The 23696-nt window shown below is 37.3% G+C and overlaps 1 protein-coding gene across 9 annotated transcripts in view; it reads right to left on the bottom strand.

Moving 5' to 3' along the window:
• Window positions 1-23696, bottom strand: part of BAZ2B (bromodomain adjacent to zinc finger domain 2B) — a 136397-nt gene that overhangs the window by 4951 nt on the left and 107750 nt on the right. For 8 of the 9 annotated variants that reach the window (XM_065671152.1, XM_065671153.1, XM_065671155.1 and 5 more), the window contains 13 exons: window positions 19573-19713; window positions 18541-18795; window positions 17590-17804; window positions 16027-16101; window positions 10609-10852; window positions 8647-8709; window positions 7276-7420; window positions 4593-5257; window positions 3786-4062; window positions 3443-3598; window positions 2847-3007; window positions 1618-1928; window positions 1096-1231 (listed from right to left, as the gene is read on the bottom strand). In XM_065671152.1, the coding sequence (XP_065527224.1) occupies window positions 1096-1231; window positions 1618-1928; window positions 2847-3007; window positions 3443-3598; window positions 3786-4062; window positions 4593-5257; window positions 7276-7420; window positions 8647-8709; window positions 10609-10852; window positions 16027-16101; window positions 17590-17804; window positions 18541-18795; window positions 19573-19713 (2844 nt within the window). The remainder of the gene's footprint in view (window positions 1-1095; window positions 1232-1617; window positions 1929-2846; window positions 3008-3442; window positions 3599-3785; window positions 4063-4592; window positions 5258-7275; window positions 7421-8646; window positions 8710-10608; window positions 10853-16026; window positions 16102-17589; window positions 17805-18540; window positions 18796-19572; window positions 19714-23696) is intronic. The other variant, XM_065671161.1, reaches the window with a different exon arrangement.

Raw genomic sequence — 23696 nt, 5'->3', positions numbered from 1 at the left:
AAAGTATCTAATGACTTACCGATTTTCTTATATACAGTGTGCTATTTTGATACTCTTCTATATCTGGACTTCTTTTTCAGGAACTTAAAGACTTCTATGTGTTTTCACCAAACATTTACATTTAATGTGTAATTAAATGCATAGAACATTTCATTCAAATTGAGCATGACACTGTACAATTTTTCTGGATGACAAAATACTACCTTGAAACATTCAAATGCCTTTTCAGTTGCTCCTATTAAATTCAGAAACTTTTTGCTCTAAAGATACAGCTTTAAACTTAGAGCTACATAAATTCAAATGTACAGCCTTACACTACAGTTTTTATTTAAAACATCCTTTAATTGTCCAGATGTAATTAGAAACTGTACAGGATTGGCAGAAATTAAAAAATTAGGGAAAAGACCACTAATGGAAGAATCACTTTAGCCACCCTGTACATAGCACTGGCCATTCTTAACCACGTCAGAATCATTACTGCTGTAGTAATATTTTTGTTTTCAGAAATTTGAGATTCAGAGGTCCATGAAAATTTTGATACATGCATTTTGCATGCCTTCTATGTATATACAGTTAACACAGATCTACATGTCATGTGTACTAGGAAACAAGTATTTCAGGCTATCTGCCCAGTTTGTATGTTCAGTTGCAGGAAGTGAGCATGCAAAGAAGCCACACATTTGGAACATCTCAACTTTCTGAAAAATTTAAGTCCTTAACTGAGGTATGTGATGTTGAACCTCAAAAAGTTTATGTCACAGATGAGATCAGAAATATTCCATCAGATAGAGCCAGATATGACTTTTTTACCTAAATATTAACAGCAAAGAGTAACTACCATCTTAAATAAAGTAACCAGTTACGGGGCTTTTTATCTTAAAAAGTCCAGGATGCTGAATTTGCTAAGCAAGAAACAATTTTTTCCATTAGGCTTTCATTTTTTATGCACAATGTAGTTAATACTGTATTAAGTTTTACAAACAGTAATAAGAAATGCATTAACAACTATGGTATCTTAATGCCTTAAGTGGGAAAACAGGATAGAGCAAAAATAGTTTAGCTACAGTATTATTTTTTTAAATTAAAAACACTTACAACTTTCATAATAGATTTTTCCCATGCTATTGATTTCTGTAGCTGCTGAATGCACAGAGCTACCTGTGCAGCACTGCGCGCTTCTGATAATGCCCTTCTCCATACTCTTAGCCCTGGAGCAATATCCTCTTCAGTTCTGCATTGAAATACACAGTAATTAAGTAGGTCACATCCATGTTTGCTTATGTTTAAATGTGGAACAATCATAATCACATTGAAAGCCAAGCAATGACAAAACATACACAGCCAATAAGTATAAGGTTTAAGCAACTAAATTTCATGTAGTGCACAGACTGTGGCTACGTGCCTCAAAGCTTAGTCACAACCAGTTAAATGTAAGATAACTTTGCGAGATTATCAACAAACATAACAAAAAATATCTTTACAAAGCACCATGCAGAATAACATGATCCATATGGATCACAGACATACAAGAAAGTACATAGATAACAGGCAATAAGAAAATAGGCTCCAATTAGCAAAGAAGCACAATAATTTTTCAAGTTAATCTCAATAACCTACCCGTCACCATCACCACTAATGGATGGTGCAGGAGCAGGGACAGTAACTGTGCCCACATTATCCAGTTTGATCTGAATGGTGGTACTTAAGGGGCTCTTCAGATACCTTCGCTCTATGTTCCGCTCCAAGTCAGCAAGCCTGGTTACAGCTATATCTAGAGGGTTGTCACTCTTCCGCTCTAGAGAGCTTGTACTGCCTTCTCCGCCTCCAGCACAATCTCCATCGTGCTTCTTGTGCAATCTAGTAATTGACTTATGTTCACGATATACCAAGTCGTCTCTCTCTGATGCAGGTGCAGGACACAGCCAACCCTATGTTAATAGAAAGGTTTGTGCATTTATTGGTTGCTGTTAACTTAGTGTGTAAACAGAGGAACTGGTTTATGGAATCAAACTAAGTAACTGAAGCGCTGTTTCCAGTAGATCTTGGTTACTTGTAATCCATCTGTAGAGACAGTTTCCAAAATATCCAGAGAACTAAAATAATTAATCAAAAAACACAAGCATTACCAGACTTTCTGAAGGGACCATTCTGCAACAGTCTGCATTTTTATCTCCTTTTGAAGTATCCTGTTCTACTGGTCGAAACATCAGAATAGGTTTATCTGTCCAACAGGCTCAAGAAACAGTATCAACTGGTCACAGAAATAACATCCACCCCTGGAACGCACTAGATCCCAGATACTACTACATCTGTGCTATGCTTAAATATATGCAATTTGATATCCTTATACAACCAAAAAATTCCAAATCATAATGACAGCCAATGAATTCCTAACTTTTTCACACTCACAACCATCCCATGTTCTCCATGACTTTACAGTACTCAAGCAAAGTATTATGATGTACTTGAAAGCTTTTCTGAAAGCATTAACAGCAACAATCATGCAAGACAGGCAGAAATGTGGCAAACCTATCATTAAGCACTATAATTAAGCAGTCTACATGCAATAAAATCTTAGCATTCACAGGTTAACAAAATGTGCAGGGAGCTTCACACTGTACAAGAACTCTTCAGGAACTGCCATTCTGAGCATCTTCAGCTGAAGATTTAAGCGCAGTAAAAATGTTTCAAACACAAATATCCATGATACTGCTGCAGTGTATTTGGTTTATTTGCAGACAAATAGAGATGGAGTAAGAAGACACTTACCAACAGCAAAAGGACTGCTACTATCTACTTTAAATTCTTACCACTTAAAGAGACATTTTACTAAAAGTTGGTTTTACCTTAACTTGTAAACTAGCTGATGCAACTCTCCTCTCTAGATCTTCCACCTGCTGAAGAATAGCAAGATCCATCTCCATTGCTTGTTCTTCTACTGACCAGTTTTCCACAACATCTCGAGTTACCTGGTTATCTTCATTTTCATTGATATCAATAATTGCAACTGTATTTGAGAATCACATTATTTTTGTTAGCATTATAACTTCTCAGAGTAAATTCAAACTGATTTTCCTGTCACTCCAGTCAAACGTTGAAGAACTGTTGTAAAAGTGTTCTACTCTTAAGATACCAAATAGGAATAACAAATTCTGCAAGTTTTCAAACTCAAAATTTAAAGGCAAGAAGGGGAAGGAGAAGCTGCACATACAGAGATGGAAAGAGCTTAAAGAAGTTAATAACGCTTCTGCCACTAACGCTATTTATATTAAACAGGATTTCTCCATTTCTGTAACCTTCCGGAACAAGGCTGGTAAAAAAGCAGCTACAGACAATGAGACCTTTATCTTTTTTTCTCCAGCCGCTACTATATATATCTCTAAGAGCTCTATGCCAGTCATCTTATGCCCCAACATGTGTAACATAAATATCAGTTACATACCATCCTTATTTTTGATGCAGGCCAGAGTGATATAATCCATGTGTTTCTGTATTTGCTTTTGTAAGGCCTTTTCTCTTATTCCCCTGAGATGCAGCACTTTAAGCAAAGATTTTAGGTCCTCTGGATCGGTAATCCTCCACCACCCATACTGCATTTCTAAATCAAGACAAGCATATACATTGGAGGCATTTTTTTATGTGATCACACAAAATCAGATTAGAGAAATCACCCAGCCAAATTCAACAGGCAAATTATTTTTAAAAAGATAAACTGAATTGTAACATTGTAGTGGCACTGTAGAGATTACCCTTCACATAATTCTATCTCACTGTTGTGTACTTACCTTCTGGTATAGGTTTTGGGTTAGGATAATCTACTGGCTTGGCTACTTCAGTTGTCATAGAAGGGGCAGAAGCTATTTTTTCAGTCTGTAGTGCTGGTGATTCACTTTTACTTGCAGAAACACTAGATGCCAAGAATGAGTTACCATTCACTTCTGATAATCCCAACCCTGATCCAAGAGCAGGTAAAGGAGATGGAAATGGAACATTCGAAGTAAGAACTCCTGTAGGCCATCCACAAAACTGAAGTCCCATCATAGGTAGTCCAGTCTTCACCTGCTATATAGAATATGTTGTTAACACAATCACAACTACCATTATTATTACCAAGAAAGCTGAATTGTGATTAGGATGCTATATGTTTAACAATAATCAAAACATAAAGGAAGCTGTTACACAGTGTTTTGATTAGTTTAATAAAAACTAATGTAATGCTAATATATAATACTATGGTCCTGTTAACGATTAAAAAATAACAGCTTTTAAAGGGAGGGTGTGGTGTGTCACATTTCTGAAAACTAGTTTGCTTTTGATTTAATACCAGTTGCCAACCTCCTAAAAGCAAAATTAGGTTACTGAACCACAAATACAAAATATCATACATTGGCTCACCTAATTTTACCTATCGTAATCTTTTTTTAATCAAAAAACATACAGTATTGTAAAACTTCTGTAACATGGAATTAGGCATTAGAAGAAAAAAAAGGAATTAAAATTACAGCACTTGCGTGAAGTGATTTGTCTAAACAAATTCTGCCCAAATAAGCATAGCAAATTCAGACTGTTCAAAAATGTATTTATTTCCTTACCTGCAGTGGTGACAATGCAAAAGGACTTAATCCCATTGGACTCTGTGCAGAAGTTGAGCCCAGAAGAGGTGATGGAACAGGTGAAGGTGACTTTGACGGTGGATGTGACTGAGGAGTAACTGAAGTTGTAGTAGCTGGTGTATCTACATGGGTAACTGACATATCATCACAGGGTGTTCTCGGTAAAAGGCTGAACCACTGTCTGCTCTTTTCAGTAAGAGTCTTTAACAACTGATCATTTGGAATTAGGGGCGAACCATAAAATTTTCCTGTCCCACTTGCATTAGGACTGAAAAGATTATTAGAATCAGACTTCTCAATGGTGCTTTGTGATACAGTAGGCTGAAGACTGCAGAGAGAGTTCTTTGAGTTACCTGGATAAGATAACGTGCAGCCATTTGCTGCACTGCCGTTAGGTTTAGGGGACATAATGTCAGATTCAGGTGGCATTTTTGCTACCTCTAACAGTTTGCTTAGTTTTGAAAAAGACCCAGGCTTCTGTAAAAATAAATTAGTGTTGTCCTTCTCTTTCGGATCTTCCTTTTGCTCACAGTGAGTTGTATTCAAACAGTGTAATTTTTCTTCTGCCTCAAATTCTTCTTCCTTGATATGCAGGCTTTCCTCCTTTTTTAACTTCTCTTTTTCCTTTGCAATTTCTTCTAGGCCTAAAAATGTACAAGAAACACAGATGAAATATAACAGACCAACTAATTTAGACCATTTTTATTACAACCATTAAAGAATTACTTCACTTTTGGCTCAACACATGCTAGATCAATTATTTCCTTTTTTTTTGTCACCCCCTTTAACCTGCTGGTGATGTAGCCCAGGACTTGGTTGGCTTTCTGGCTGCAAGCACACACATTGCCAGGTCATGGTGAGCTTCTCATCGACCAAAACCCCAAGTCCTTCTCCTCAGGGCTGCTCTCAATCCATTCTCTGCCCAGCCTGTATTTGTGCTCGGGATTGCCCTGACCCAGGTGTAGGACCTTGCACTTGGCCTTGTTGAACTTCCATGAGGTTCACACTAGCCCACCTCTCAAGGTCTCTCTGGACAGCCTGGATCAGCCTCCCATTAAAACTTCAGAACATGTCCACAACTGTGGCATACGTCAAAATAGAAACAATTTGAGTAACAGCGCAAGAACCAAAATGACTACAAGACGAGGGAAGGAGAAGTATTTTTTTAAATGGACAGATCATCCAACATTTTATATCTCACAATTCCAATGTTTAGATATAGAATTTAGGAGTGGATAAACTGTAGAAAGGCAAACTAAGAGCTGAGGGGAAGAGGGAGTTAGTTGAGAACTTAAGAGCATGTCCATTTTGTTATTCAGGGAAATTAAACTTTCATTAAGATATTAAAAAATATGGGTTTGCACAACAGTTTTTGGCTAAAACTTTTGTGTTCTTTTGTTTTTACTGTCTTAAAACAGAGTTGGATTTCAAAGATTTTTCTTTGTGTACAATTTCTGAAGCATTTGGGGATTCATCTGCTTGAAATAAATAAAACACAGTGAACAAAAGGAATGCAAGCAGCACAGCATATAACAATTTACCTTCTGTATCCAGCTAGTCATGTGCAGAACAGTTCATAACATACAGCATAAAATAATGCAGAACAAAAGACAAATTAATTTTTATGTTGCCCATTTTTGAAAGATAACTTGAAAATCAAGATTAGATCTAGGCAAAGTTCTATGGCTTACTTTGGAGGGGCCAAAATAGGGCTCAGATTTCATTCCATTCTGTAATGTTTCAGTTATTTTAATTAAACAGCTCTCTAGAATATGCAGTTCTCATGAGATTAAACTGTTCTGATGTGTATCAGATTTTATTTATTTTGTTATTCTGGTGAAATTGTGAGAGTAACGCAGCTTTGCTTCATCGATATCAGAATTAGGAAGGATTTTTCTGTGACCAAATGAATGCTTATGTTTAAAAATGCTAATACCTACTAAAAGGTCAGATTAATACATATTTTACGCACCTATCCAATTTAAAGTGTGTGAAAAAGTTCAATCACAGTTAGTACACAACTGTCACAACCACAAAATTACATACTAATTTTAGAAAAAAAAAAAAAAACCCAACAAAAAATCAACAGACCTGCAGTATTTGCTGGATTGGAAGAAAGATCACTTGGTAAAATAAAGAGATTAAACCATACTGTTCATTAGAAAACACAGTACTCCAGTGAGTGAAAATAATTTTCGTAGTTTTTTCCAGACATGTATCAAATCTTTAAGCACACAATGGCCTGTATATTTGCACAAAATACCACAACTGAAGATAAAAAGGTTTCAGGTTTTTTGCATTCTATGGTCATCCTAGTTTTCATATGCGGAGTTCACCATCACAGGGAAGTGTAAATAGTTCAGAAAGAGCCAAAAAAGATTGCATGTTGATAAAAATTAAAAATCATAACATAGAGAACTGTAACAGCTGAAAACTTCCAAAATATTAATCTTCAATTTGAAAGACATTAGCTGATGTTTCATTATCAGAAAGAGCAGAGAGCACCATATGAATAGACACGTCTACTGACAGCAGCCTGTTTAGCCCCTGGTTGAAGGTGAAGCCTAAAGGCCTTGCTGCACAAGATTACAGCCTACACAGATCCACAGGACACCCTGGCAAAGTATGCCTTGGTGTGATATTATCCCTCTATGTTTCTTACCTTCACCACTTTCCATGCCTTCTACAAAAATACCACCACACTGGGGCAGAAGCCAGTATCGGCGCCTGTAACGATCTTGACCAAACATCATTGAACGCAAACAGTGTGAAGCTTCAAATAACTTCTTTCTGTACTGGCTCTGTTGCTGTTTTGAAAAAGGTAAAGTATTATAAGTCAATGGGGGGAAGAGGAAAATTGGTATAACAGAAAATATGTCCTGGCTGCCAGACTGAACAGAAGTTCAAGAGTCACATGATGAAGCTCTCTTAAGAGATATTTTCTCTCTGCGTTATGTGAAGTTCTACTCTAATTGCTGCCTTGATTTTACTTACAGAGCTCCCTTAAAAAAAAAAAAAACAAAAACAAAAACAAAACCAAACCAAACATCAGTTCCATCACTTCCTGGTTCAGCGTAAGTTTATCAGTCTTCCTTTAAAAACGTATTTTGCAATGTAGGCTATCTTATTAACACTGACTCTCAAAGAGTAAAAGGATCAAAGATTTCATTGCACAAGAACCACTGAAATCCTCTCAATTATACAATAACAGCAAATGGTACACAGAGCACTGAAGGCAGCTGACACTGCAGCTTCTGATGGGAAACTAGTGAGATATTTTAACTGGTTCATCAAAGAGTGAGAACAATAATGTCTGAAAATAAATTCTGTATTCAAACACAAACAGTTCTCTGAAGGGGGCCAACAAGAATTTCAGTTTGTTTACTCAATTCTCGCTCTGCTAAATTGACACTGCTGGAAGTCAGGTCTAAGTCTGAATTGTTAATTTATTGCAATTTGCAATGTGAAAGAAACCAGGAAACAAAGTCTTAAATGACAAATTTTCTAGTAAGAAGAGTAAAAGCATGGGCCATGAGTACCCCATCTACTACATTCTCTCTCATTTACATTTCTCTTCTCTATTGCACTGTTTCTTCTTTCAAAATCTGAAGCAAAGATGGCTCCCCCTGTGTCGGCTTGGAACATGGCTGCAGAAGTTAGCCAACTGTAGGAGGGAATGGGAACTGCAATCATTTGTATAACACAAAAGTCATTGCTTCTAGTACACCAAATTTATCATCACTTTCTAAGATCAACAAACAAAAGTACATCAATCAGGTCTGGATAAAAAATATACTACTTTTTATTCTGAGTTGTGCAAATACATTATCAAGAGCTTTCTAATTGTCTTTCGGGTCATAACAACTTAGTACCACTAGACCAAATTCACAATTCAGTAGCACTATTCATATTTTCATGAAACAAAAGCTGACCCTTATTTTGATTAAGTTGGAGAATTGAAAATTACTGATAACATTCTAACTCACGACACCCAGTGACCAAAGCCACAGTGTAAAGACAAATGACCCCTCACCTTTGCCAGTTTTTCAATCTGCTTCTCTAGTTCTTCAACACTTGCTGTCTGGTCCCCATCATCCTGTAAGCACCAAATATATTGTCATGCCAAATTTATTTCAGGATAAAATCACACTGCCATGTCTTACTAATATTGCAGTTAAAAGATGTAACAGAAAATGAGACGTAAATTCTAAGGGTAAAAAACTTCAAATTTTGTACTTCTTTAATATATTTGACTAGGAACAACATAACTGGAAAAAGATATATACTGAATCTTTCCAAACCATTCCAGATGCATACAAAGGAGAAAGCTTGTGGCCAAATATTCACTTGAAAACATCTTTTTCTGGAAGAAATAATTCAGTTTCTGCATGAACACTTAGGACTATCAAATCTAATCTTTAGTTTCTAGGAAGCTTTTTGGATATTCAAATTAATTTGTACATGGTTTTCATGCATGAAATAACAGAATCTGTTAAAATCTTATTAGTCTTTGTTCATTTTATTCCAATGTCTACAAGAAACTGGAGAGCCATTTTAAATTACAAGTCTCCTATAGAAGTTCAAGTATTAATCTTGCTAATCTCTGAAGAGAAATGGACCCATGATTAAGTCTATAGTGTCCTCCTTCTTGACACAGTTTAAAAATTACAGTCATTTCCATAAAGAGAGCTTTAATTTAGTTCAAGAAAGTCTTTGGGGGTAACAGTAAGCTTCCAAAAGAATACAACTAAAATCCTAGGAGCTACCAGTCGCTTGCACCAGAAGATACTGGTGCTGTATTTTTTGTCTCTGTAAGAGTGCACCAGAGTGAAGTCTTCTGAAGTAACATACACATACAGCATGAATGCAATGAACTTCTGTCTCCACTGGAGTTCCAGGACTTTTGTCTACAAAATGCCCAGTGCACCAAAACAGGAGCCTGTACTAAATGGAACCAAAATATTACTTATTTTTCATTTTGAAATACAACTTTTTAAGAGCTTCGTGTTATGCCTCTAAGGTAGTCTCTTAAATTCACACACATTACAGTATGTAAAATAAATCCAGAAAGACAGCACAAAGGGCTGTTCCTACCCCAGAAATTAGTAGTGTCTAATGAAGTGTTCGTGAGGACTGGAGTTCACGTACCATGTTGTATAAATGCATTGCTCAAGCAGCCACATCCACCACACCCATAAAACCTTACTCTGAACTTCAATAACCCTGCATAAATAGATTATTTTCTAACAAATAATCCAACACTCAGTGCACTAAAATATAGTGCTCAGTATTGCTTGACTCCTTTATCAGGTTTCATCCAGTAGAGAATTCTATAGTTCTACAGTGCATCTTACAGGCCTGTAACACTTCTATATTAAAATAAAAAAAATAAATTTTTGACTATCGTAGATACAATTCAGCTTAACAAGCTAAAAAAGTTTCAGTGATCCTTCCTGTATCTTATCTGATACTGACTAGTAAAATTTAGCATCTTGTGATCAAATGCAGTTGGGCAGTTCCTACTCTATAAAAGTCATGGAAAAAAAAACCAACACAGGAAGGTCAAAGGTAAACTTTATAGTAGATAACTTTACACTTCTTTCATACTTTGTTAACTAGTCTAATAATAATAGACCTTTATTCTCCTAAGAGAAAACAACAGTTATGTTTATTTGCTAACAAAAGTGTAGCTCTCTAGATCTGGTACAATCCTTCAGAACTTCAACAAAAGTAAGACAAGTAAGAAAAAACAAACCACCACAACAAAAACACCACGACCCATACTGTAACAGTTCCCCAAAAAAGGGGGAGGGGGGGAGGGGGAGGGGAATATCTGGAAAAAAAACTTATTCCAAAAATCCAAAAATACTGGTGATAAGTTATTCTTCCTTGTTATTGTGGGATTTTTGGGGAAGCAGTGCCATACTGCAGAGAAACAGAAGGAAGCTAAGTTTTAATTTACTAGTTAAGTTTCACTGTATTTAAAATCCCCCACCTCATCCTCACAAACTTCTGCCTTCTTTCCTTTTTTATCTTCTTTGTCCTCTTCATCCTCGTCATCCTCATCTGCCTGATCATCACTGTCGTCATCATCATCATCATCATAATCACTGTCCCCTCCCTTTCGTCTGCGTTTGCGGCCTGGTGCTGGTGTTTCCAAAGAGTGCTGCTCCTCTCCTATGTCTCCACCTCCTGTAGCATCTCTTTTGCCAGTTTTTTTCGCATGAATGATTCTAAGCCTTGAAACACATGACAAGGGGTGAAATTATGGAGTATGTTACTAGCATAAACATACCTTTCTTCCTATGTGACTGAAAGTAAATCATACATTTTAGATTCAAGTTAGCTCTTCTGTTCTAATATGACATCATATTTTCTCAGTATTTATTGCCATTTCTCAGTAAGAAAAATTCACATAATGAAACCCCTTAAACCTTTTAGTCGGTTCTGAGTAGAATTTCTGTTTCTCCCACGTGAATTTTACTGCACAACTGTTTCGAAGAAATGCAACAGAAGAGGGATTTTGGAGAGTCAGAAAGGCAATTAGAAGGAATAACCATTTCAACTTCTCTGTCTTTGGTTTAATGCATTTAAGAATATGATCATAAAATATCTGTGTCTGGGGTGGGGAAAGGGAGAAAGGCAAAAATCCTCAACTGGAAAAATGAAATTGTTTACATTTGCATAGCAACAGCAAGGTTGGTTTAAACTATTTATTAATTTTTTTCCTTTTCATAGTCTTACGCATTTTTAATTTTGTATTATTTATTATTTGACTTTAGTCCCTTGGCTGACCTCTTTTTCTAGGACATACTTTCTTTTCTGAGAAATCTGAGCTACCTAAACTGCTAGGAGATTACGCAAACTCTCATTTTTCCTTTTATAAAAGAAAAGGGAAACTTACATACCAGTAATTATGGTTGTAGTAGACCTTCTTCTTCTATAAAACCCCTATAAGACAAGATTCCACACAGCAAAAATTATAGTTCCACCTATCGGGGAGCTAGCAGGCAAACATGCTGAACCACAGGAGGTGTAAGTAAATAGCCAGCCCTAACCAGTCACTTGTAATGCAGACCAAAAATGCAACTGTCTCAGAAGAGATTCATAAACGTGTAGAAAAGACAAAGATTTTTGGAAGAGATGACTGGAAGAAGGTAGGATGGGAAAAGTAGAACGGTAACGACAAACACAATTACCAGTACGTAATTTTTCCTTGTCTTACTTCTCTCTCTTCCCATCCTACAAAACAATATTCCATACAGCAAGTGGCTACAAGTATGGCAAGTGCTGTAGAAGTACTGGCTTCTGGACATACAGACAAACGTATCAGCCTTCTAAATACCGACACACAAAGCCAGTACTCAACAGCACAGATTTAAATGAAGCTGTCACTGCTCCATTGGTAGCAGCACTTTTTAAAAAGACTGGTAGCAAGAAATCATCAAGGGGACTTCGTTTGCTTGAAAACAGTTGGCCTGGGTCTTTTTTGTGTGTGTGTGGTTTGTTATTTTTGGCGGGGGGGAGGTTGTGGTTTGGGGATTTTTTTGGTTGGTTGGTTGCTTGTTTTATATGCAGTGGCTAATCCACTGGAGAATTTAGAAATATTTATGTCATTTTTCTATTACAAACGAATTTTTAGCTATTTTAGCAGCCAATTTTTTGTTGCTGTTGTTTTTAATTAAAAAAAAAATAACTCTCAGGCCTTCTGGTGAATTTGAAGCAAGTAACATTTTCAGGTCTGGTGCAAAGAGCCTTAATATGGCTGAGCATAAATACTACTTAGGCTTCCACTGAGTTAAGTTTTCTAGACAAAAATTTCCTTTTTATGAAGACAACTTCAAACCATCAAATCCGCTTCATCTGGACTGGAAATTCCTGTCTATATACAGGCTTTCAACAAAGCCACTAGTCAATGATTGGATTGTCTGCTGCAAGACTATTTTGGAGACAAGTTAGACTAAAAGTATCTTGAAGACAATTCAGTAATAAAGCTGGCAGGTGGAAGTGCAACAACCAGCAAACACATCTTCCATATATCTAAAAGAAACGAGAAGAAGAGAAAAAGGCTACTTTTGCTGAAAGCAAAAATAAGAGACATAATGCTGTCAAGCACTAAAGAAAGCCTGCATGACAAATTGCAAGGATGGAGATGAATCAAAGATGTTCTCTTTTAATAGCACCATAAGTATAAGAAGGCAGCAGTCTGTATCCAAACGAGTGTAGACGCAGAAGCCAGTAAGAGAGTAACTTAAATACTGGCCAGGTATTTCAAGGGGTAGCATACTTTTCCTGCTGCTACTTAGACATATTGCTCATTGAGAGAAGAAAACCTTCACTCAGAAAACTGTTTCATCTTTCTCACTTTCACGTATACACTAAAGTGACATCTGCAACTATTGAGGAAATTATAGTCTACTGGCTTACAAGAAGAGCGGGTGGCCCACCAGATAATCAGATGTGTGGCTTAATCCACACAAAAATTCAACTTTTGGCTTAATTCTCATGCCTTCCTTATAATTTTTGCATGCAAATAATAAGCAACTTTAACTTCAGCCTGCATCTCAAAAAATAAAAGCTTCCCAAATCAACATTACCACCCCCTGCCCAAACTTGGGGTATAAGTTTCTCTCCTTATGTAACACTGCTTTTGATATACCATCGTCATTTACAGTTGAAATGGCCTCATTGGAAAGAAATCAACTTACAAGGAGCATGCCGTAATACTTGCATCTTAAAAAGAACACCACTGCAGTGAAAAAACTTGCTCTGCAGTATTGCAAGTCTTTTAAAGAAACAGATAGTACCTAATCCTTCAAGTAGCTATATTTCATTCTATCCCTTTTTATATTGATCAAACTACCAAAAAAATGCCAAGGAGAAGACATGTAATGGATAGGAGATGCTGAGATTATGACTACCTAGTTAAAAAATAAATAAATAACTGAATCATCTCAGGTGAGCCTTCTGACTATAACTGTGATATAGAAAGCACAAAGAAGGAAGACTTGATTGTATGAGACAGGTGCCTTTACAAAAATGGTGATTAGTATCAAGATTCACATCTAGATGTAATAGAGAAGGAGTAAGATGCAACCCATCACAGACCATCAAACCTAGCAGAAACAGTCCTAGCAGCTCAGAATTCAGTTTCAAACCATATATATTACACTTACCAAAGAATGTTGGTTTGGTGTCCTCCAGAGGAACAAAACCGCCCCAAAGAACCCCAAACCAACAACAACCCCCCAAAAACAAAATAAATAAACAAAAAAAAAAAACCCCAAACAAAAAAAAAAACCCACAAAACCAAAACCCCAACAGAGTTGTTTGTTTAAAAAAAGGGCATCCCTATAGGCTTTTACACAACGATTCCTTTTTCCAATCTGGGGTTTTAATGTTGCTTTTTCTATCTTACAAATGCAGGTGGTTTGTTTTGGGGTTTTTTTTATCCCCTTCCCTCCCCCTGTCCCTGAAATCCAGTTGAGGATCTTGTAAAAAACTCAAAGAGTTCAAGACAGTCTGGGCACAGTGGTATGAAGAAACACTGTGCAAACTGAGAAGAAATAAACCCATTCCTCTGCATCCATTGTTCTACTACTACGCACTTCCCACACATGATGGGCTTGGTGCTGAGGGTCTTGTCAAGGTCTGAAGGTATGTGAAAAGAGCACACATCTGTTGACCACATGGCAAGTATTCCAGATACTCCTATGCAAAACTGTTTGGGACTTGGATACTTAAAAACTAGACTGAGTTTTCAAATGGATGGGGATGATAACATGGGAAAGAATAAACTCTGGAAGCAATTAAAAAAAAAGACCAAACAGAAGACTGAAATGGACAGATTCTTTTCAGAGAAGCCCCAGAACAGTTCTGAGAGTTCATGTCAAACACCAACTGACATAATAGGAAGAAAGCATTGCTTAAAACTGATCAAAGAAGGCTCTTCCAAAAAGCTTCTTAGAGTTCATCAGAAAAACTATGGAAAATAAGAAGATTTTGAACCAAAGGTGAAAGATGATTGAATCAAGTCCAGTGAATTCAAAGCAGCAGAAGAATAATGCTGCTGAGCAGTTCGGCATTACTTATGCTTGAAAATAAAGACAGCACTACTGCAACCTGAAATCCACACGTTTGGGGGAAACCCGGACATGGAGAAATGACTGCAGGAAGGAAGAGGGGGGCTTGGGACATCAGGGTATTTATGCCCATTATTTGAAAGGGAAGAAAAGAGAGATCATGAGGAAAAGGGAGGATCCTACATCTACAAGTACTTACAGTTTGACGGAGGGAGAGAAAGACTAAGCAGTCCCTAAGGAGACAGACAGGTAAGGGTTCCTTTCCACTAATAGACAGTTGGCTGAATTAGAACTTCAGAAACACTTTTTAAACTATACCCTTTAGAGGGGACACAGATTAAGATAGGAAAAGGTATTTGGATTCTCCTAAAAGATAAAATACATTAACCCTGTGCAGATTGTGATCTACAGTATTAGCAGAGAATTTCTTTTTCCTGGTCTTAATTTTTTCCTCTACCTTCCTCTTGTCCTTCTTCTTTCCTTCTTCCTTCTGAGATATATTAAAGGGAAAAAAGGGAGACATGAGATTAGAAACACAAGTACCTAAAGCAAGGACTAAGAAAGGATTTACCATTCCTAGTAAGAAGTAAAGATGACTAAGAAAAGAAAAAAAGAAAAGAAAGAAAGTAGAGTCTGGCCATGTATTTTTACCCCCTGTGATTCATCAGCTTTATGCCTTCTAGCTTCCTGGTAGCTGGAGCCAGTATGCTTGCTGTATGGAATTTTGTCTTGTAGGATTGGGGAACAGTGGGTATGAAACTGACAACCCTTTAAAAGTTCCAATTTTACCTTAAACAGAAATATAAAAAGTATCTCAAAGTTTGCATTCTACATATGATCTCTAGTTATAGGGAACAACGCAACACTGACAGATGGGAAATACTATGATTACATAATATAAATTAACAAAATTTGATTGGTAACTGTTGCATGAAAATCACATCATGTTAAAATGCCTTATAGAATGAACATTGGTAATTATGGTAGCTCCAAATAAACTCTGCTAGTATCAGTAGTGATTTGAGAGCTCCTGTAATACTCCAATTAAAAAATCTTTACCTTCTACCAAGGAATACAAAATGGACTTGACTTTGCTCCAATTCTGAGGGACACTAACCCTCTGAGTCTCACGGATCTTTCACAGATTGTCAAAGACTGGTGCTGCACATTCTACATCTGCATCCACCTTAATTAAACATTTCAGTTACTAATTTCTTGGTGAACCTGTAATTGCATCTGCTGATTTCATCCTCTGAACCAATTGCCTATATAGCAGCATATCTATATGCAAAAAAGCAATGTATCGTAATATTTAAGGAAACAAAACTTACTTCCGAAGTTTGCCTTCAACCATCCATTTATCTCTCCTTAAGTTTGACATGTAATCAATGTTTTTATCAATTTCACTGTCAAAGACAAAATAATCCATCAATGATGAACTTACATACCTTTTTCTGAAAGACATTTATGTACAGATACTTTGTCTCAAAGAACTATGTCAGAGAAATGTTTAAAATTCAAAATAAGTATTTCTAAAGCCAGGAAATTCCAATACTAGGAATGCAATGTAGTGTACTGCTGTACCTATGTGAGGCCATCTTTATTCACAGTATCACATAAGGTTTCCTTCCACGAGAAGCATGTCACTCAAAGAAAAGAATTTGGCATTTCTTTCAACAGGTCTAATCCAGTGTCAAGCCTCCACAAAGCAGTATTTGCTACCAAGCAGCTAGCCCTCAGCTGCAAAGTTATCACTGGTACATCTATGGTATTTTAAGTAGGATACACATGATCTACAAACTAATGTTCACTTTACACTGAAGACATTGAAGAACACAAGAAAGTTCTTCATTGCAGTGACCATCCACTTCTGAAACATCCCAGTCTCAACAATTTAACAGGTCATAGTTGGTTTTATGATGAAAATATAGAAACTAAAGTTCTGAATAATCGTTTCTACAAATCTGACTTAACACCTCATAACATGTAATAAGATAAAGTTTCTTACTATGAGGGATTTGACTAATGCACATCAACCCTCTTGCACAGTACATGCACTGCACTTCCACTGCCCATTCCTGCTATTCTTCAAGTTTGCAAAAAATGAAGCATCTCTTTCACTCTTGCTTACACAACAACCCTGATTGCTTTTGCAGCACAATATAACAAAAGCAGCAGAAATCACCAGGGAACAAAACAGCACAATTAAATGATAAAAGACTTTACCACAGTAAGTATAAGGAAGTATAGGTATCCCAAAGACAGGCACTTCCCATGTTTTTATTGCACATTGTCAGGTTTTAAAAAGTTGTTGAACATAGTGGTTTTTAAAGTTATTAAATGCTATATATTACTGACCACAAATGAGGTATGAGTTTTCTTGAATTACTACCATAATAAATCAGGCTGGCCACATCAGTTTAGGACCCTAAAGTATCTGGACAAAAGAGATCTTAAAAAAAAAAACCAACCAAAAAAAACCCAGAAAAAACCAAAAACAAACAAACCCCCCCCCAAAAATCAAACCGAACCCCCCTCCCCCCCCCAAAAAAAAAACCCAAGGAAAACAGTACTGTAGAAGACTTTTACAACTCTTCTAAATTATTCTTCCTTAGAATCTCTAGCAAATTTCTTTGTAATCAATCTCATCTCCTCCTCCCAAAATAGCTGGAAAAATTTTGGTGCAAGCTTTGAAAACAAACTTACAGATCAAACATGGAAAAGTTCCATTCTTCCATCATATCAGAAGTATATAACTTTAAGAAGCAGTACAGTAACATAGAAAACTTCAGCTTTCCTTATAAGAACATCAAGAAACAGAACACAGTGTATACAGTAATTCTGAACTATAACATTTTTATAGTTTTTACAGACCTATTTCTGAAAAATCTTACCTTACTACACTTTTGCTGCATGCTAACTCATTGACAAGAAAAGCAAATACTGATGCTTTTTGAGCTGGAGTATGTGCCTGAAAAGCTTTTGTCTTCAAGCTCTCTGTCAGCTCAGTTTGCCCACAGTGAGCCTCCATGAATATCTGCAGAATCTCGGACACATTATCTCGATTGATACCAACATTCAGTAAGTGTTCCCCAAGAATAGTTTTAGCCTAAAAAAAATAAAGACATTTCAAGCAATCATATCTTAAGATACTATTTTCCTCTGCAGGCTATATTATTATTTATAAAACAGAGGGGTGGGTTTGTTTGCATTTTCACATAAGGACTGTAAATCAGAAATTTTTCTTTAAAATTATTCAAATGTAAATCTTGATTACAGTAAGAAACTATCTTCACCACTAAGTTTATAAGAACAGAGATAATACTAATGAAATAAAAGTTAAATGAAAAAAGGTGCACTGGAACTTGATGAATATTGGTTGGTACAATCATGCTATGTAGCATTCTGGAGTAGAAAAGAGCTATGTTGGCTCAAAAAAGCAGGATAACAGAGAATCATGAATACATCAGAGTTTTGATGTAGACAGCAGACTTTGGAGAAAGAAACAGGAAGATTCACTGAGAACATAACACTAGGGTAGGAATGAAAGGGGGAAAAATAGGGGGTGGAGGGGCATAAAAGACATGGCCACAGATGTGATACTACCCTCCAAGAGGTCCAAATAAAAATGGGGGTGGGTAGAGAAAATGCCCAGAAATATTTAACTTCTGGGAAGGCTGACAGGGCACAGATAGTCTTTGAATAACATTAGAACAGTGACACCAAAGAGAAGAACTAGGAAAGAGAATCTAAATGCAAACAGAGGGGTGCCAAAGATGCATTATGAAGAATGCATTCATAAACACAGGGTGTTTACTACAGATTTTACTTATTATTTTTTTTACCTTATAACCTGTAACAAGTCCTGGATCACAAACAGCTGCAGAAACAAGCTTTACAAGCAAGTCTTGTACTTCTCCCATGCTGTCTCCTATGTTTAGCAAACCCTCTTGAAGAACACTCAGGGAAGGGACATCCACATTCACATCAAAGCCAAGAACTTTACCAAAGTTACGTAGGAACTGCACTACCATGAGACAATTGGAAAATGTGCTTCCATTGAGAACAAGGCCTGGGATGCGAGGCAACTCTGGTAAAGGCTGAAAAGTAAAAAAAATTATGAAAGATTCAGTAGCATTTATTTCAGCAGAAAACTTTTTTGATACTAGCTAAGGAAATTGGCTGATACTTCCGTATGACCTACAGCCTGACAATGCTAAAAGGTAAAGGCTATAGAGAAGCTGCTCCCTCACATTCCCATCAGTAAATTCAAGTTAAAGCTGAAGCATGTTTACCTTTTCATAAATTACAGGAAGGAAAATATTAGTAAATACTTACTTTTCGGCCAAGAGACGCTCTCAGGCTCTATTCTGAGCTAAAATACTATGTAAGGTGGTATAAAAATACTTGGGGGACATAGGGAGGGGAATTCTCTGGAACAGAAAGAGCTCGAAGCTGAGGTAGGTAAAGTCCTGAAGGACAAGAACTAAGAACACAGAAGACTGGGACAGTAACTGTTTTGCATAGCAGTTCAGAATAGTTGCACGTATGAGAAAAGATCTATGTAGTGCCTATGAACTGAGACATGATGCATGTTCCCACTGTAAAAACAAGTCACAGTGTAATTGATTTCTTTTTTAAGCAATCAATGCAAGCATTTTTTGGGAAGCAGGTGACTTTTCAACATATCACTTTTAATGAACAAAACGTATTCTACTTCAGTGTTTGTAGTATCTTGTATTCGCATATATTTTAAATAGTTATCTAGACCAATACTTGAATGCTCTGAAGTGACTTCAAGAGAATAAAAGTTATTGTCACAATCGTGTAATACAAAAACAAGAAGCAAGAAAATAAGTTTACATTATTACGATTACCTTCTGGTCTGCTAAGCACATATCTTCATTAGGTTTCTTTAGTTCCTTTGCCATTTCTAATTCCAACCTGCGTTGTTCCAGTTTGCGTTCTTTATTTAATCTTTTTTCATCGCGTTTCTCTTGCTTTAACCGCTCTTTTTCCTTAAATAGAATTAATAGGGTAGAAAATAAAATACAAGTCTTGTACTTACAATGGAACAATTTAAGAATGTGAAAAGCACTACTTACGTAATCTTAATAATAACCACAGCATTAAGGAACCTGCATTCAAGTAAAGGGAAAGGGGAAACTACAGAAATAGAACAAAATCATAGAATTTGTGAGCAAACCTAAGATTCACTTTTTTTCCCCTCCTGTCCACATGGAAATAGGTATTATGTAAGATTCTGTGGAAAACCATTTCACAAAGATGACTGAGTAAAGAGCTGCTATACACTCAACGCATCCAATTTTAAAGGCCCCACTTACACTCTAGTATCATCAATACTCATCTGGCTAAAAGTAGAGACCACTCAAAAAAGCAGTAGTTGGAAAAACCTCTCCAGACAACACACGGTTTAAAAACTCCCATTAGACATATTCTGGATATGAACAGCTTACAAAACACAACTGATCTTTTCACGACACATAGCTTCTGGCCTTGAACGACCACATACTTAGCATGCCATATGAAAATCTAACAGTCATTAGTATCTCACCCTGTACAACAGGAATACAGGGATAATCAACTGAGAAGCCAAGCTTTCATTGTTTTTCTCTCCCAACACCCTCTACACTGATGTTCCACAGAATACTATATGAACTCTGTCTCTCTAGCCTGCTAGGGCTGCTGCTGAATTTGGAGCTCCCATTGCCTTTCTCATCCCTGACTCCTGGGGTTCTGCTGTTACATGTCTGGTTTTGATATGCTGTCCTGCTTACACAACTCATTGCACACCTCTATGCAACTGACATCGAAGGCAAAGTATTAAGAAACCATGCATGGAATCTGTTATATACCAGTAGTACTACTGTAGATCAGGGAACCGTGTGCACATACACAAACCTATGTGTGTGTGATTGTCACAACCTAAGAACCTGACGCAACAGGTGAAGACACTACAGGTGCTTTTCACCTGTGGACACAGAAGAGCTAAAGATCCAAACTAAGCTAGTGCATGTTATTCAGAATCACTCCCAATTACTCTGTCAGTTTAAGAGGTCACTCCACTCTCTTCAGTTCATTACTACCAAACTTTGCATAACTCTAAGTCAGGATTCATCTGCATTTGTAGAATGGCATTAACTGGAAAAAAAAAATATATAAAAAAGCAGTCATGTACAGAATTACCCATCTGCCCAATGGCTGCTTTGTGGCTGTGCAAGCACTCTCTGTATTGACAATGCAGGCCCTCATATACATGATGATTTCCTAAGGGAGACACAGCGTAACCATGGTTTTCTCTCTTTACCAGCATACACCTTGTATGGAAAAATCACAATACTCTAAAGCAGCACACAAAATCAGTAAATTTATTTTAAAATGGACTTGCTTTTAAATGGTTCATTGTCTTGCATCTTAACCTATGTCAAGGTCTTAAAGACAACTGCCATTTCCTACAACTTCTTTTTGACAAACAGAAATTCTATGTCAGACAGAAACAAGAGAAGTACATATGGATATTTAAGTGCCAACATACTAATTTACAGTTATGATAAAAAATTCAAACCTTAACCATGCTAAGTTTACTAGCTGCAATAAATATTTACTATTTGATTTATAATAGAGTAAGAATATCATTACAACACTGGATTAGACTATCAGCCATTCAGCCTGCTGCCCCCCTCAAGGAAGTTGTACATTGCGATTAGGTCCCCCCTCAGACTTTTCTTCTCCAGGCTGAACAAACCAAGTGACCTCAGCCATTCCTAAGAAGTCTTGCCCTTGAGATCCTTCACCATCTTGCTCATCCACTTTTAGACACACTCTAATGGTTTTATGTCCTTCTTATATTGAGGTGCCTAATACCTGCACACAGTACCCAGTGTGGGGCTGCACCACTGCAGTGCAGAGTGGGACAATCACCCACTAAATAGGCTAGTGAATCTGCGGTTGATGCACCCAAGGACATGGTTGGCCCTTTTGGCTGCCAAAGCACACTGCTGGTACATATTCAAACTGCCATCACCACCCCCCATCTGCCTCTCCACCCCCAATTTGTACATATAATCAGGGCTACCCCATCCCAGGTGGAGAATCTGACACTTGCTTTTGTTAAATTTCATATGGTAGGTGGTTGCTCAGCTCCCTAGTCTGTCCAGAACACTCTGTGTCTGTACCACCAAGGGAGTCCACACCTCCTCCTAGTTCAGTACCATCAGCAAACCTAGTTAGTGTGTATTCAACTCCTACATCCAGACAATTTATGAGAACATTAAAGAGCACTCGCCCTAAAATTGAGTCCTGGGGTTCCCCACTAGTGACTGGCCACCAGTGCGATGTGACGCCATTTATTAAAATTCTCTGAACCCCATCTGTGAGACAGTTGTTCACCCAACATATTATGCACTTTTTCAGCTGTACGTCGGACATGTTGTCCAGAAGGATACTGTTAAGAGACAGCATCAAAAGCTTTGCTAAAAATTAAAACCCGCATACACATATACTGACTTCTGTTTGCCAACTAGATGGGCGACCTTGTCATAAAAAGAAATTCAGCCAGTTAAGCAGGTCTTTCCCTCCATGAACCCATGCTGACTATGGCCAGTGACTGCACTGTCTCTGGTATGTTTTTCCGTAACTCCCAGAACAACCTTTTACCAGGCACTGAAGTGAGATCAGGGTCTGCCTCCTCTCCCTTCTTAAAAGCTGGGACATCATTTGCCAGCTTCTAGTCAAGTGAGGCCTCTCCAGATTTCCAATGTCATTGAAAAATAACAGAAAGACGTACTGCAGTAGCATTTCAGTACCCCGGGATGAACTGCATCACATGACATAGATATACATGCACCCAGCTGGAACAGCAAGTCTCCAACATGCTCAGAGTCAGCTGGGACTTTATCACACCCCCACCCCACTCACGGCCTTCTGTCACTGGGCTCCAGGGGTCCTAGGGCACATCATGGTGTTAAAAGATAAACACGTCTCTGCTTGTTCTATATCCCTATTTGTGAGGTGACTAACCACATCAAGTAATGAACCAGTGTTATCTCTGCTCCTCCTTTTTGCTGTAAACATCTTTTAGAAAGCCCCTTTCATTGTCTTTCACAGTACTAGCCAGCCTGAACTTTAGTTGAGCTTTGGCCACCCAAATTTTCTTCCTACAGTGGCAAAGAGCATCCCAATAGTCCTCCAATGTCGCCTATCCTTCTTCTAGAACCTAAGTTCTAGAAGATTCCAGCAGCCAAGCCGGTCTTCTGCCCTCCTTGCTTGACTTCCCACAATTTAGAGCTGCCTGCTCCTGCACTCTTAAGCGACGGCTCTTAAAAAGTGACCAGCATCCATGTATCCCACTACCATCAAAAGCAGATTCCATGGGGACCTTCCTAACCAGCTCCCTTCAGCAGCCCTAAGTCTGCTACTCCCATATCCTGGGTTGAAGTCTTGCAGGTGTTTTTTCTCCTATCACTAACAATTTGAAACTTAACTAGTTCGTCATTGTTGTGACCAGAACAATTTCTTTGATAACTATATGCTATAATGATGGTTATTTTATTTCAATTTCTTAGCTATCTTTATTTAGAAAAGTCTCAGGATAGAGAGATCAAAAGTGTCTCAGGATATAGAGATACGTATAGAGTAAGGTTTAAGAAGCTAGCAATTATGTTCTAGCACTGATAGTCCCCCTAAAGATAGCATCAGGGTTAAAAATTAAGACAGCCTCTGGATTAATTAAGATGTAAATTAGTTTATCATGGTCTAACGAAAGTTTCATCAATCATACAGTACAGTTCTGGTTTTATCATCAATGCTATTCCATAATGTACTTTTTTTTTTAGATAATCTGACAAGTCAGTATGATAAAGTCCTTACTCTTATACACATGAACAACATGAAGAAAAGAAAATAAAGTTTTTTTTCCAGGAAATCCTAAGGACTCTGAAGTGACTATGCAACTATCGGCTTCTTGCTCAGAATCAATGAT

The sequence above is a fragment of the Lathamus discolor genome, chromosome 3 (genome assembly GCF_037157495.1).
Source record: "Lathamus discolor isolate bLatDis1 chromosome 3, bLatDis1.hap1, whole genome shotgun sequence".
In the NCBI taxonomy this organism is placed as follows: Eukaryota; Metazoa; Chordata; class Aves; order Psittaciformes; family Psittacidae; genus Lathamus; species Lathamus discolor.
Note: the sequence above shows the minus strand (reverse complement) of the source record. Positions and strands in the feature narration are given on the sequence as shown.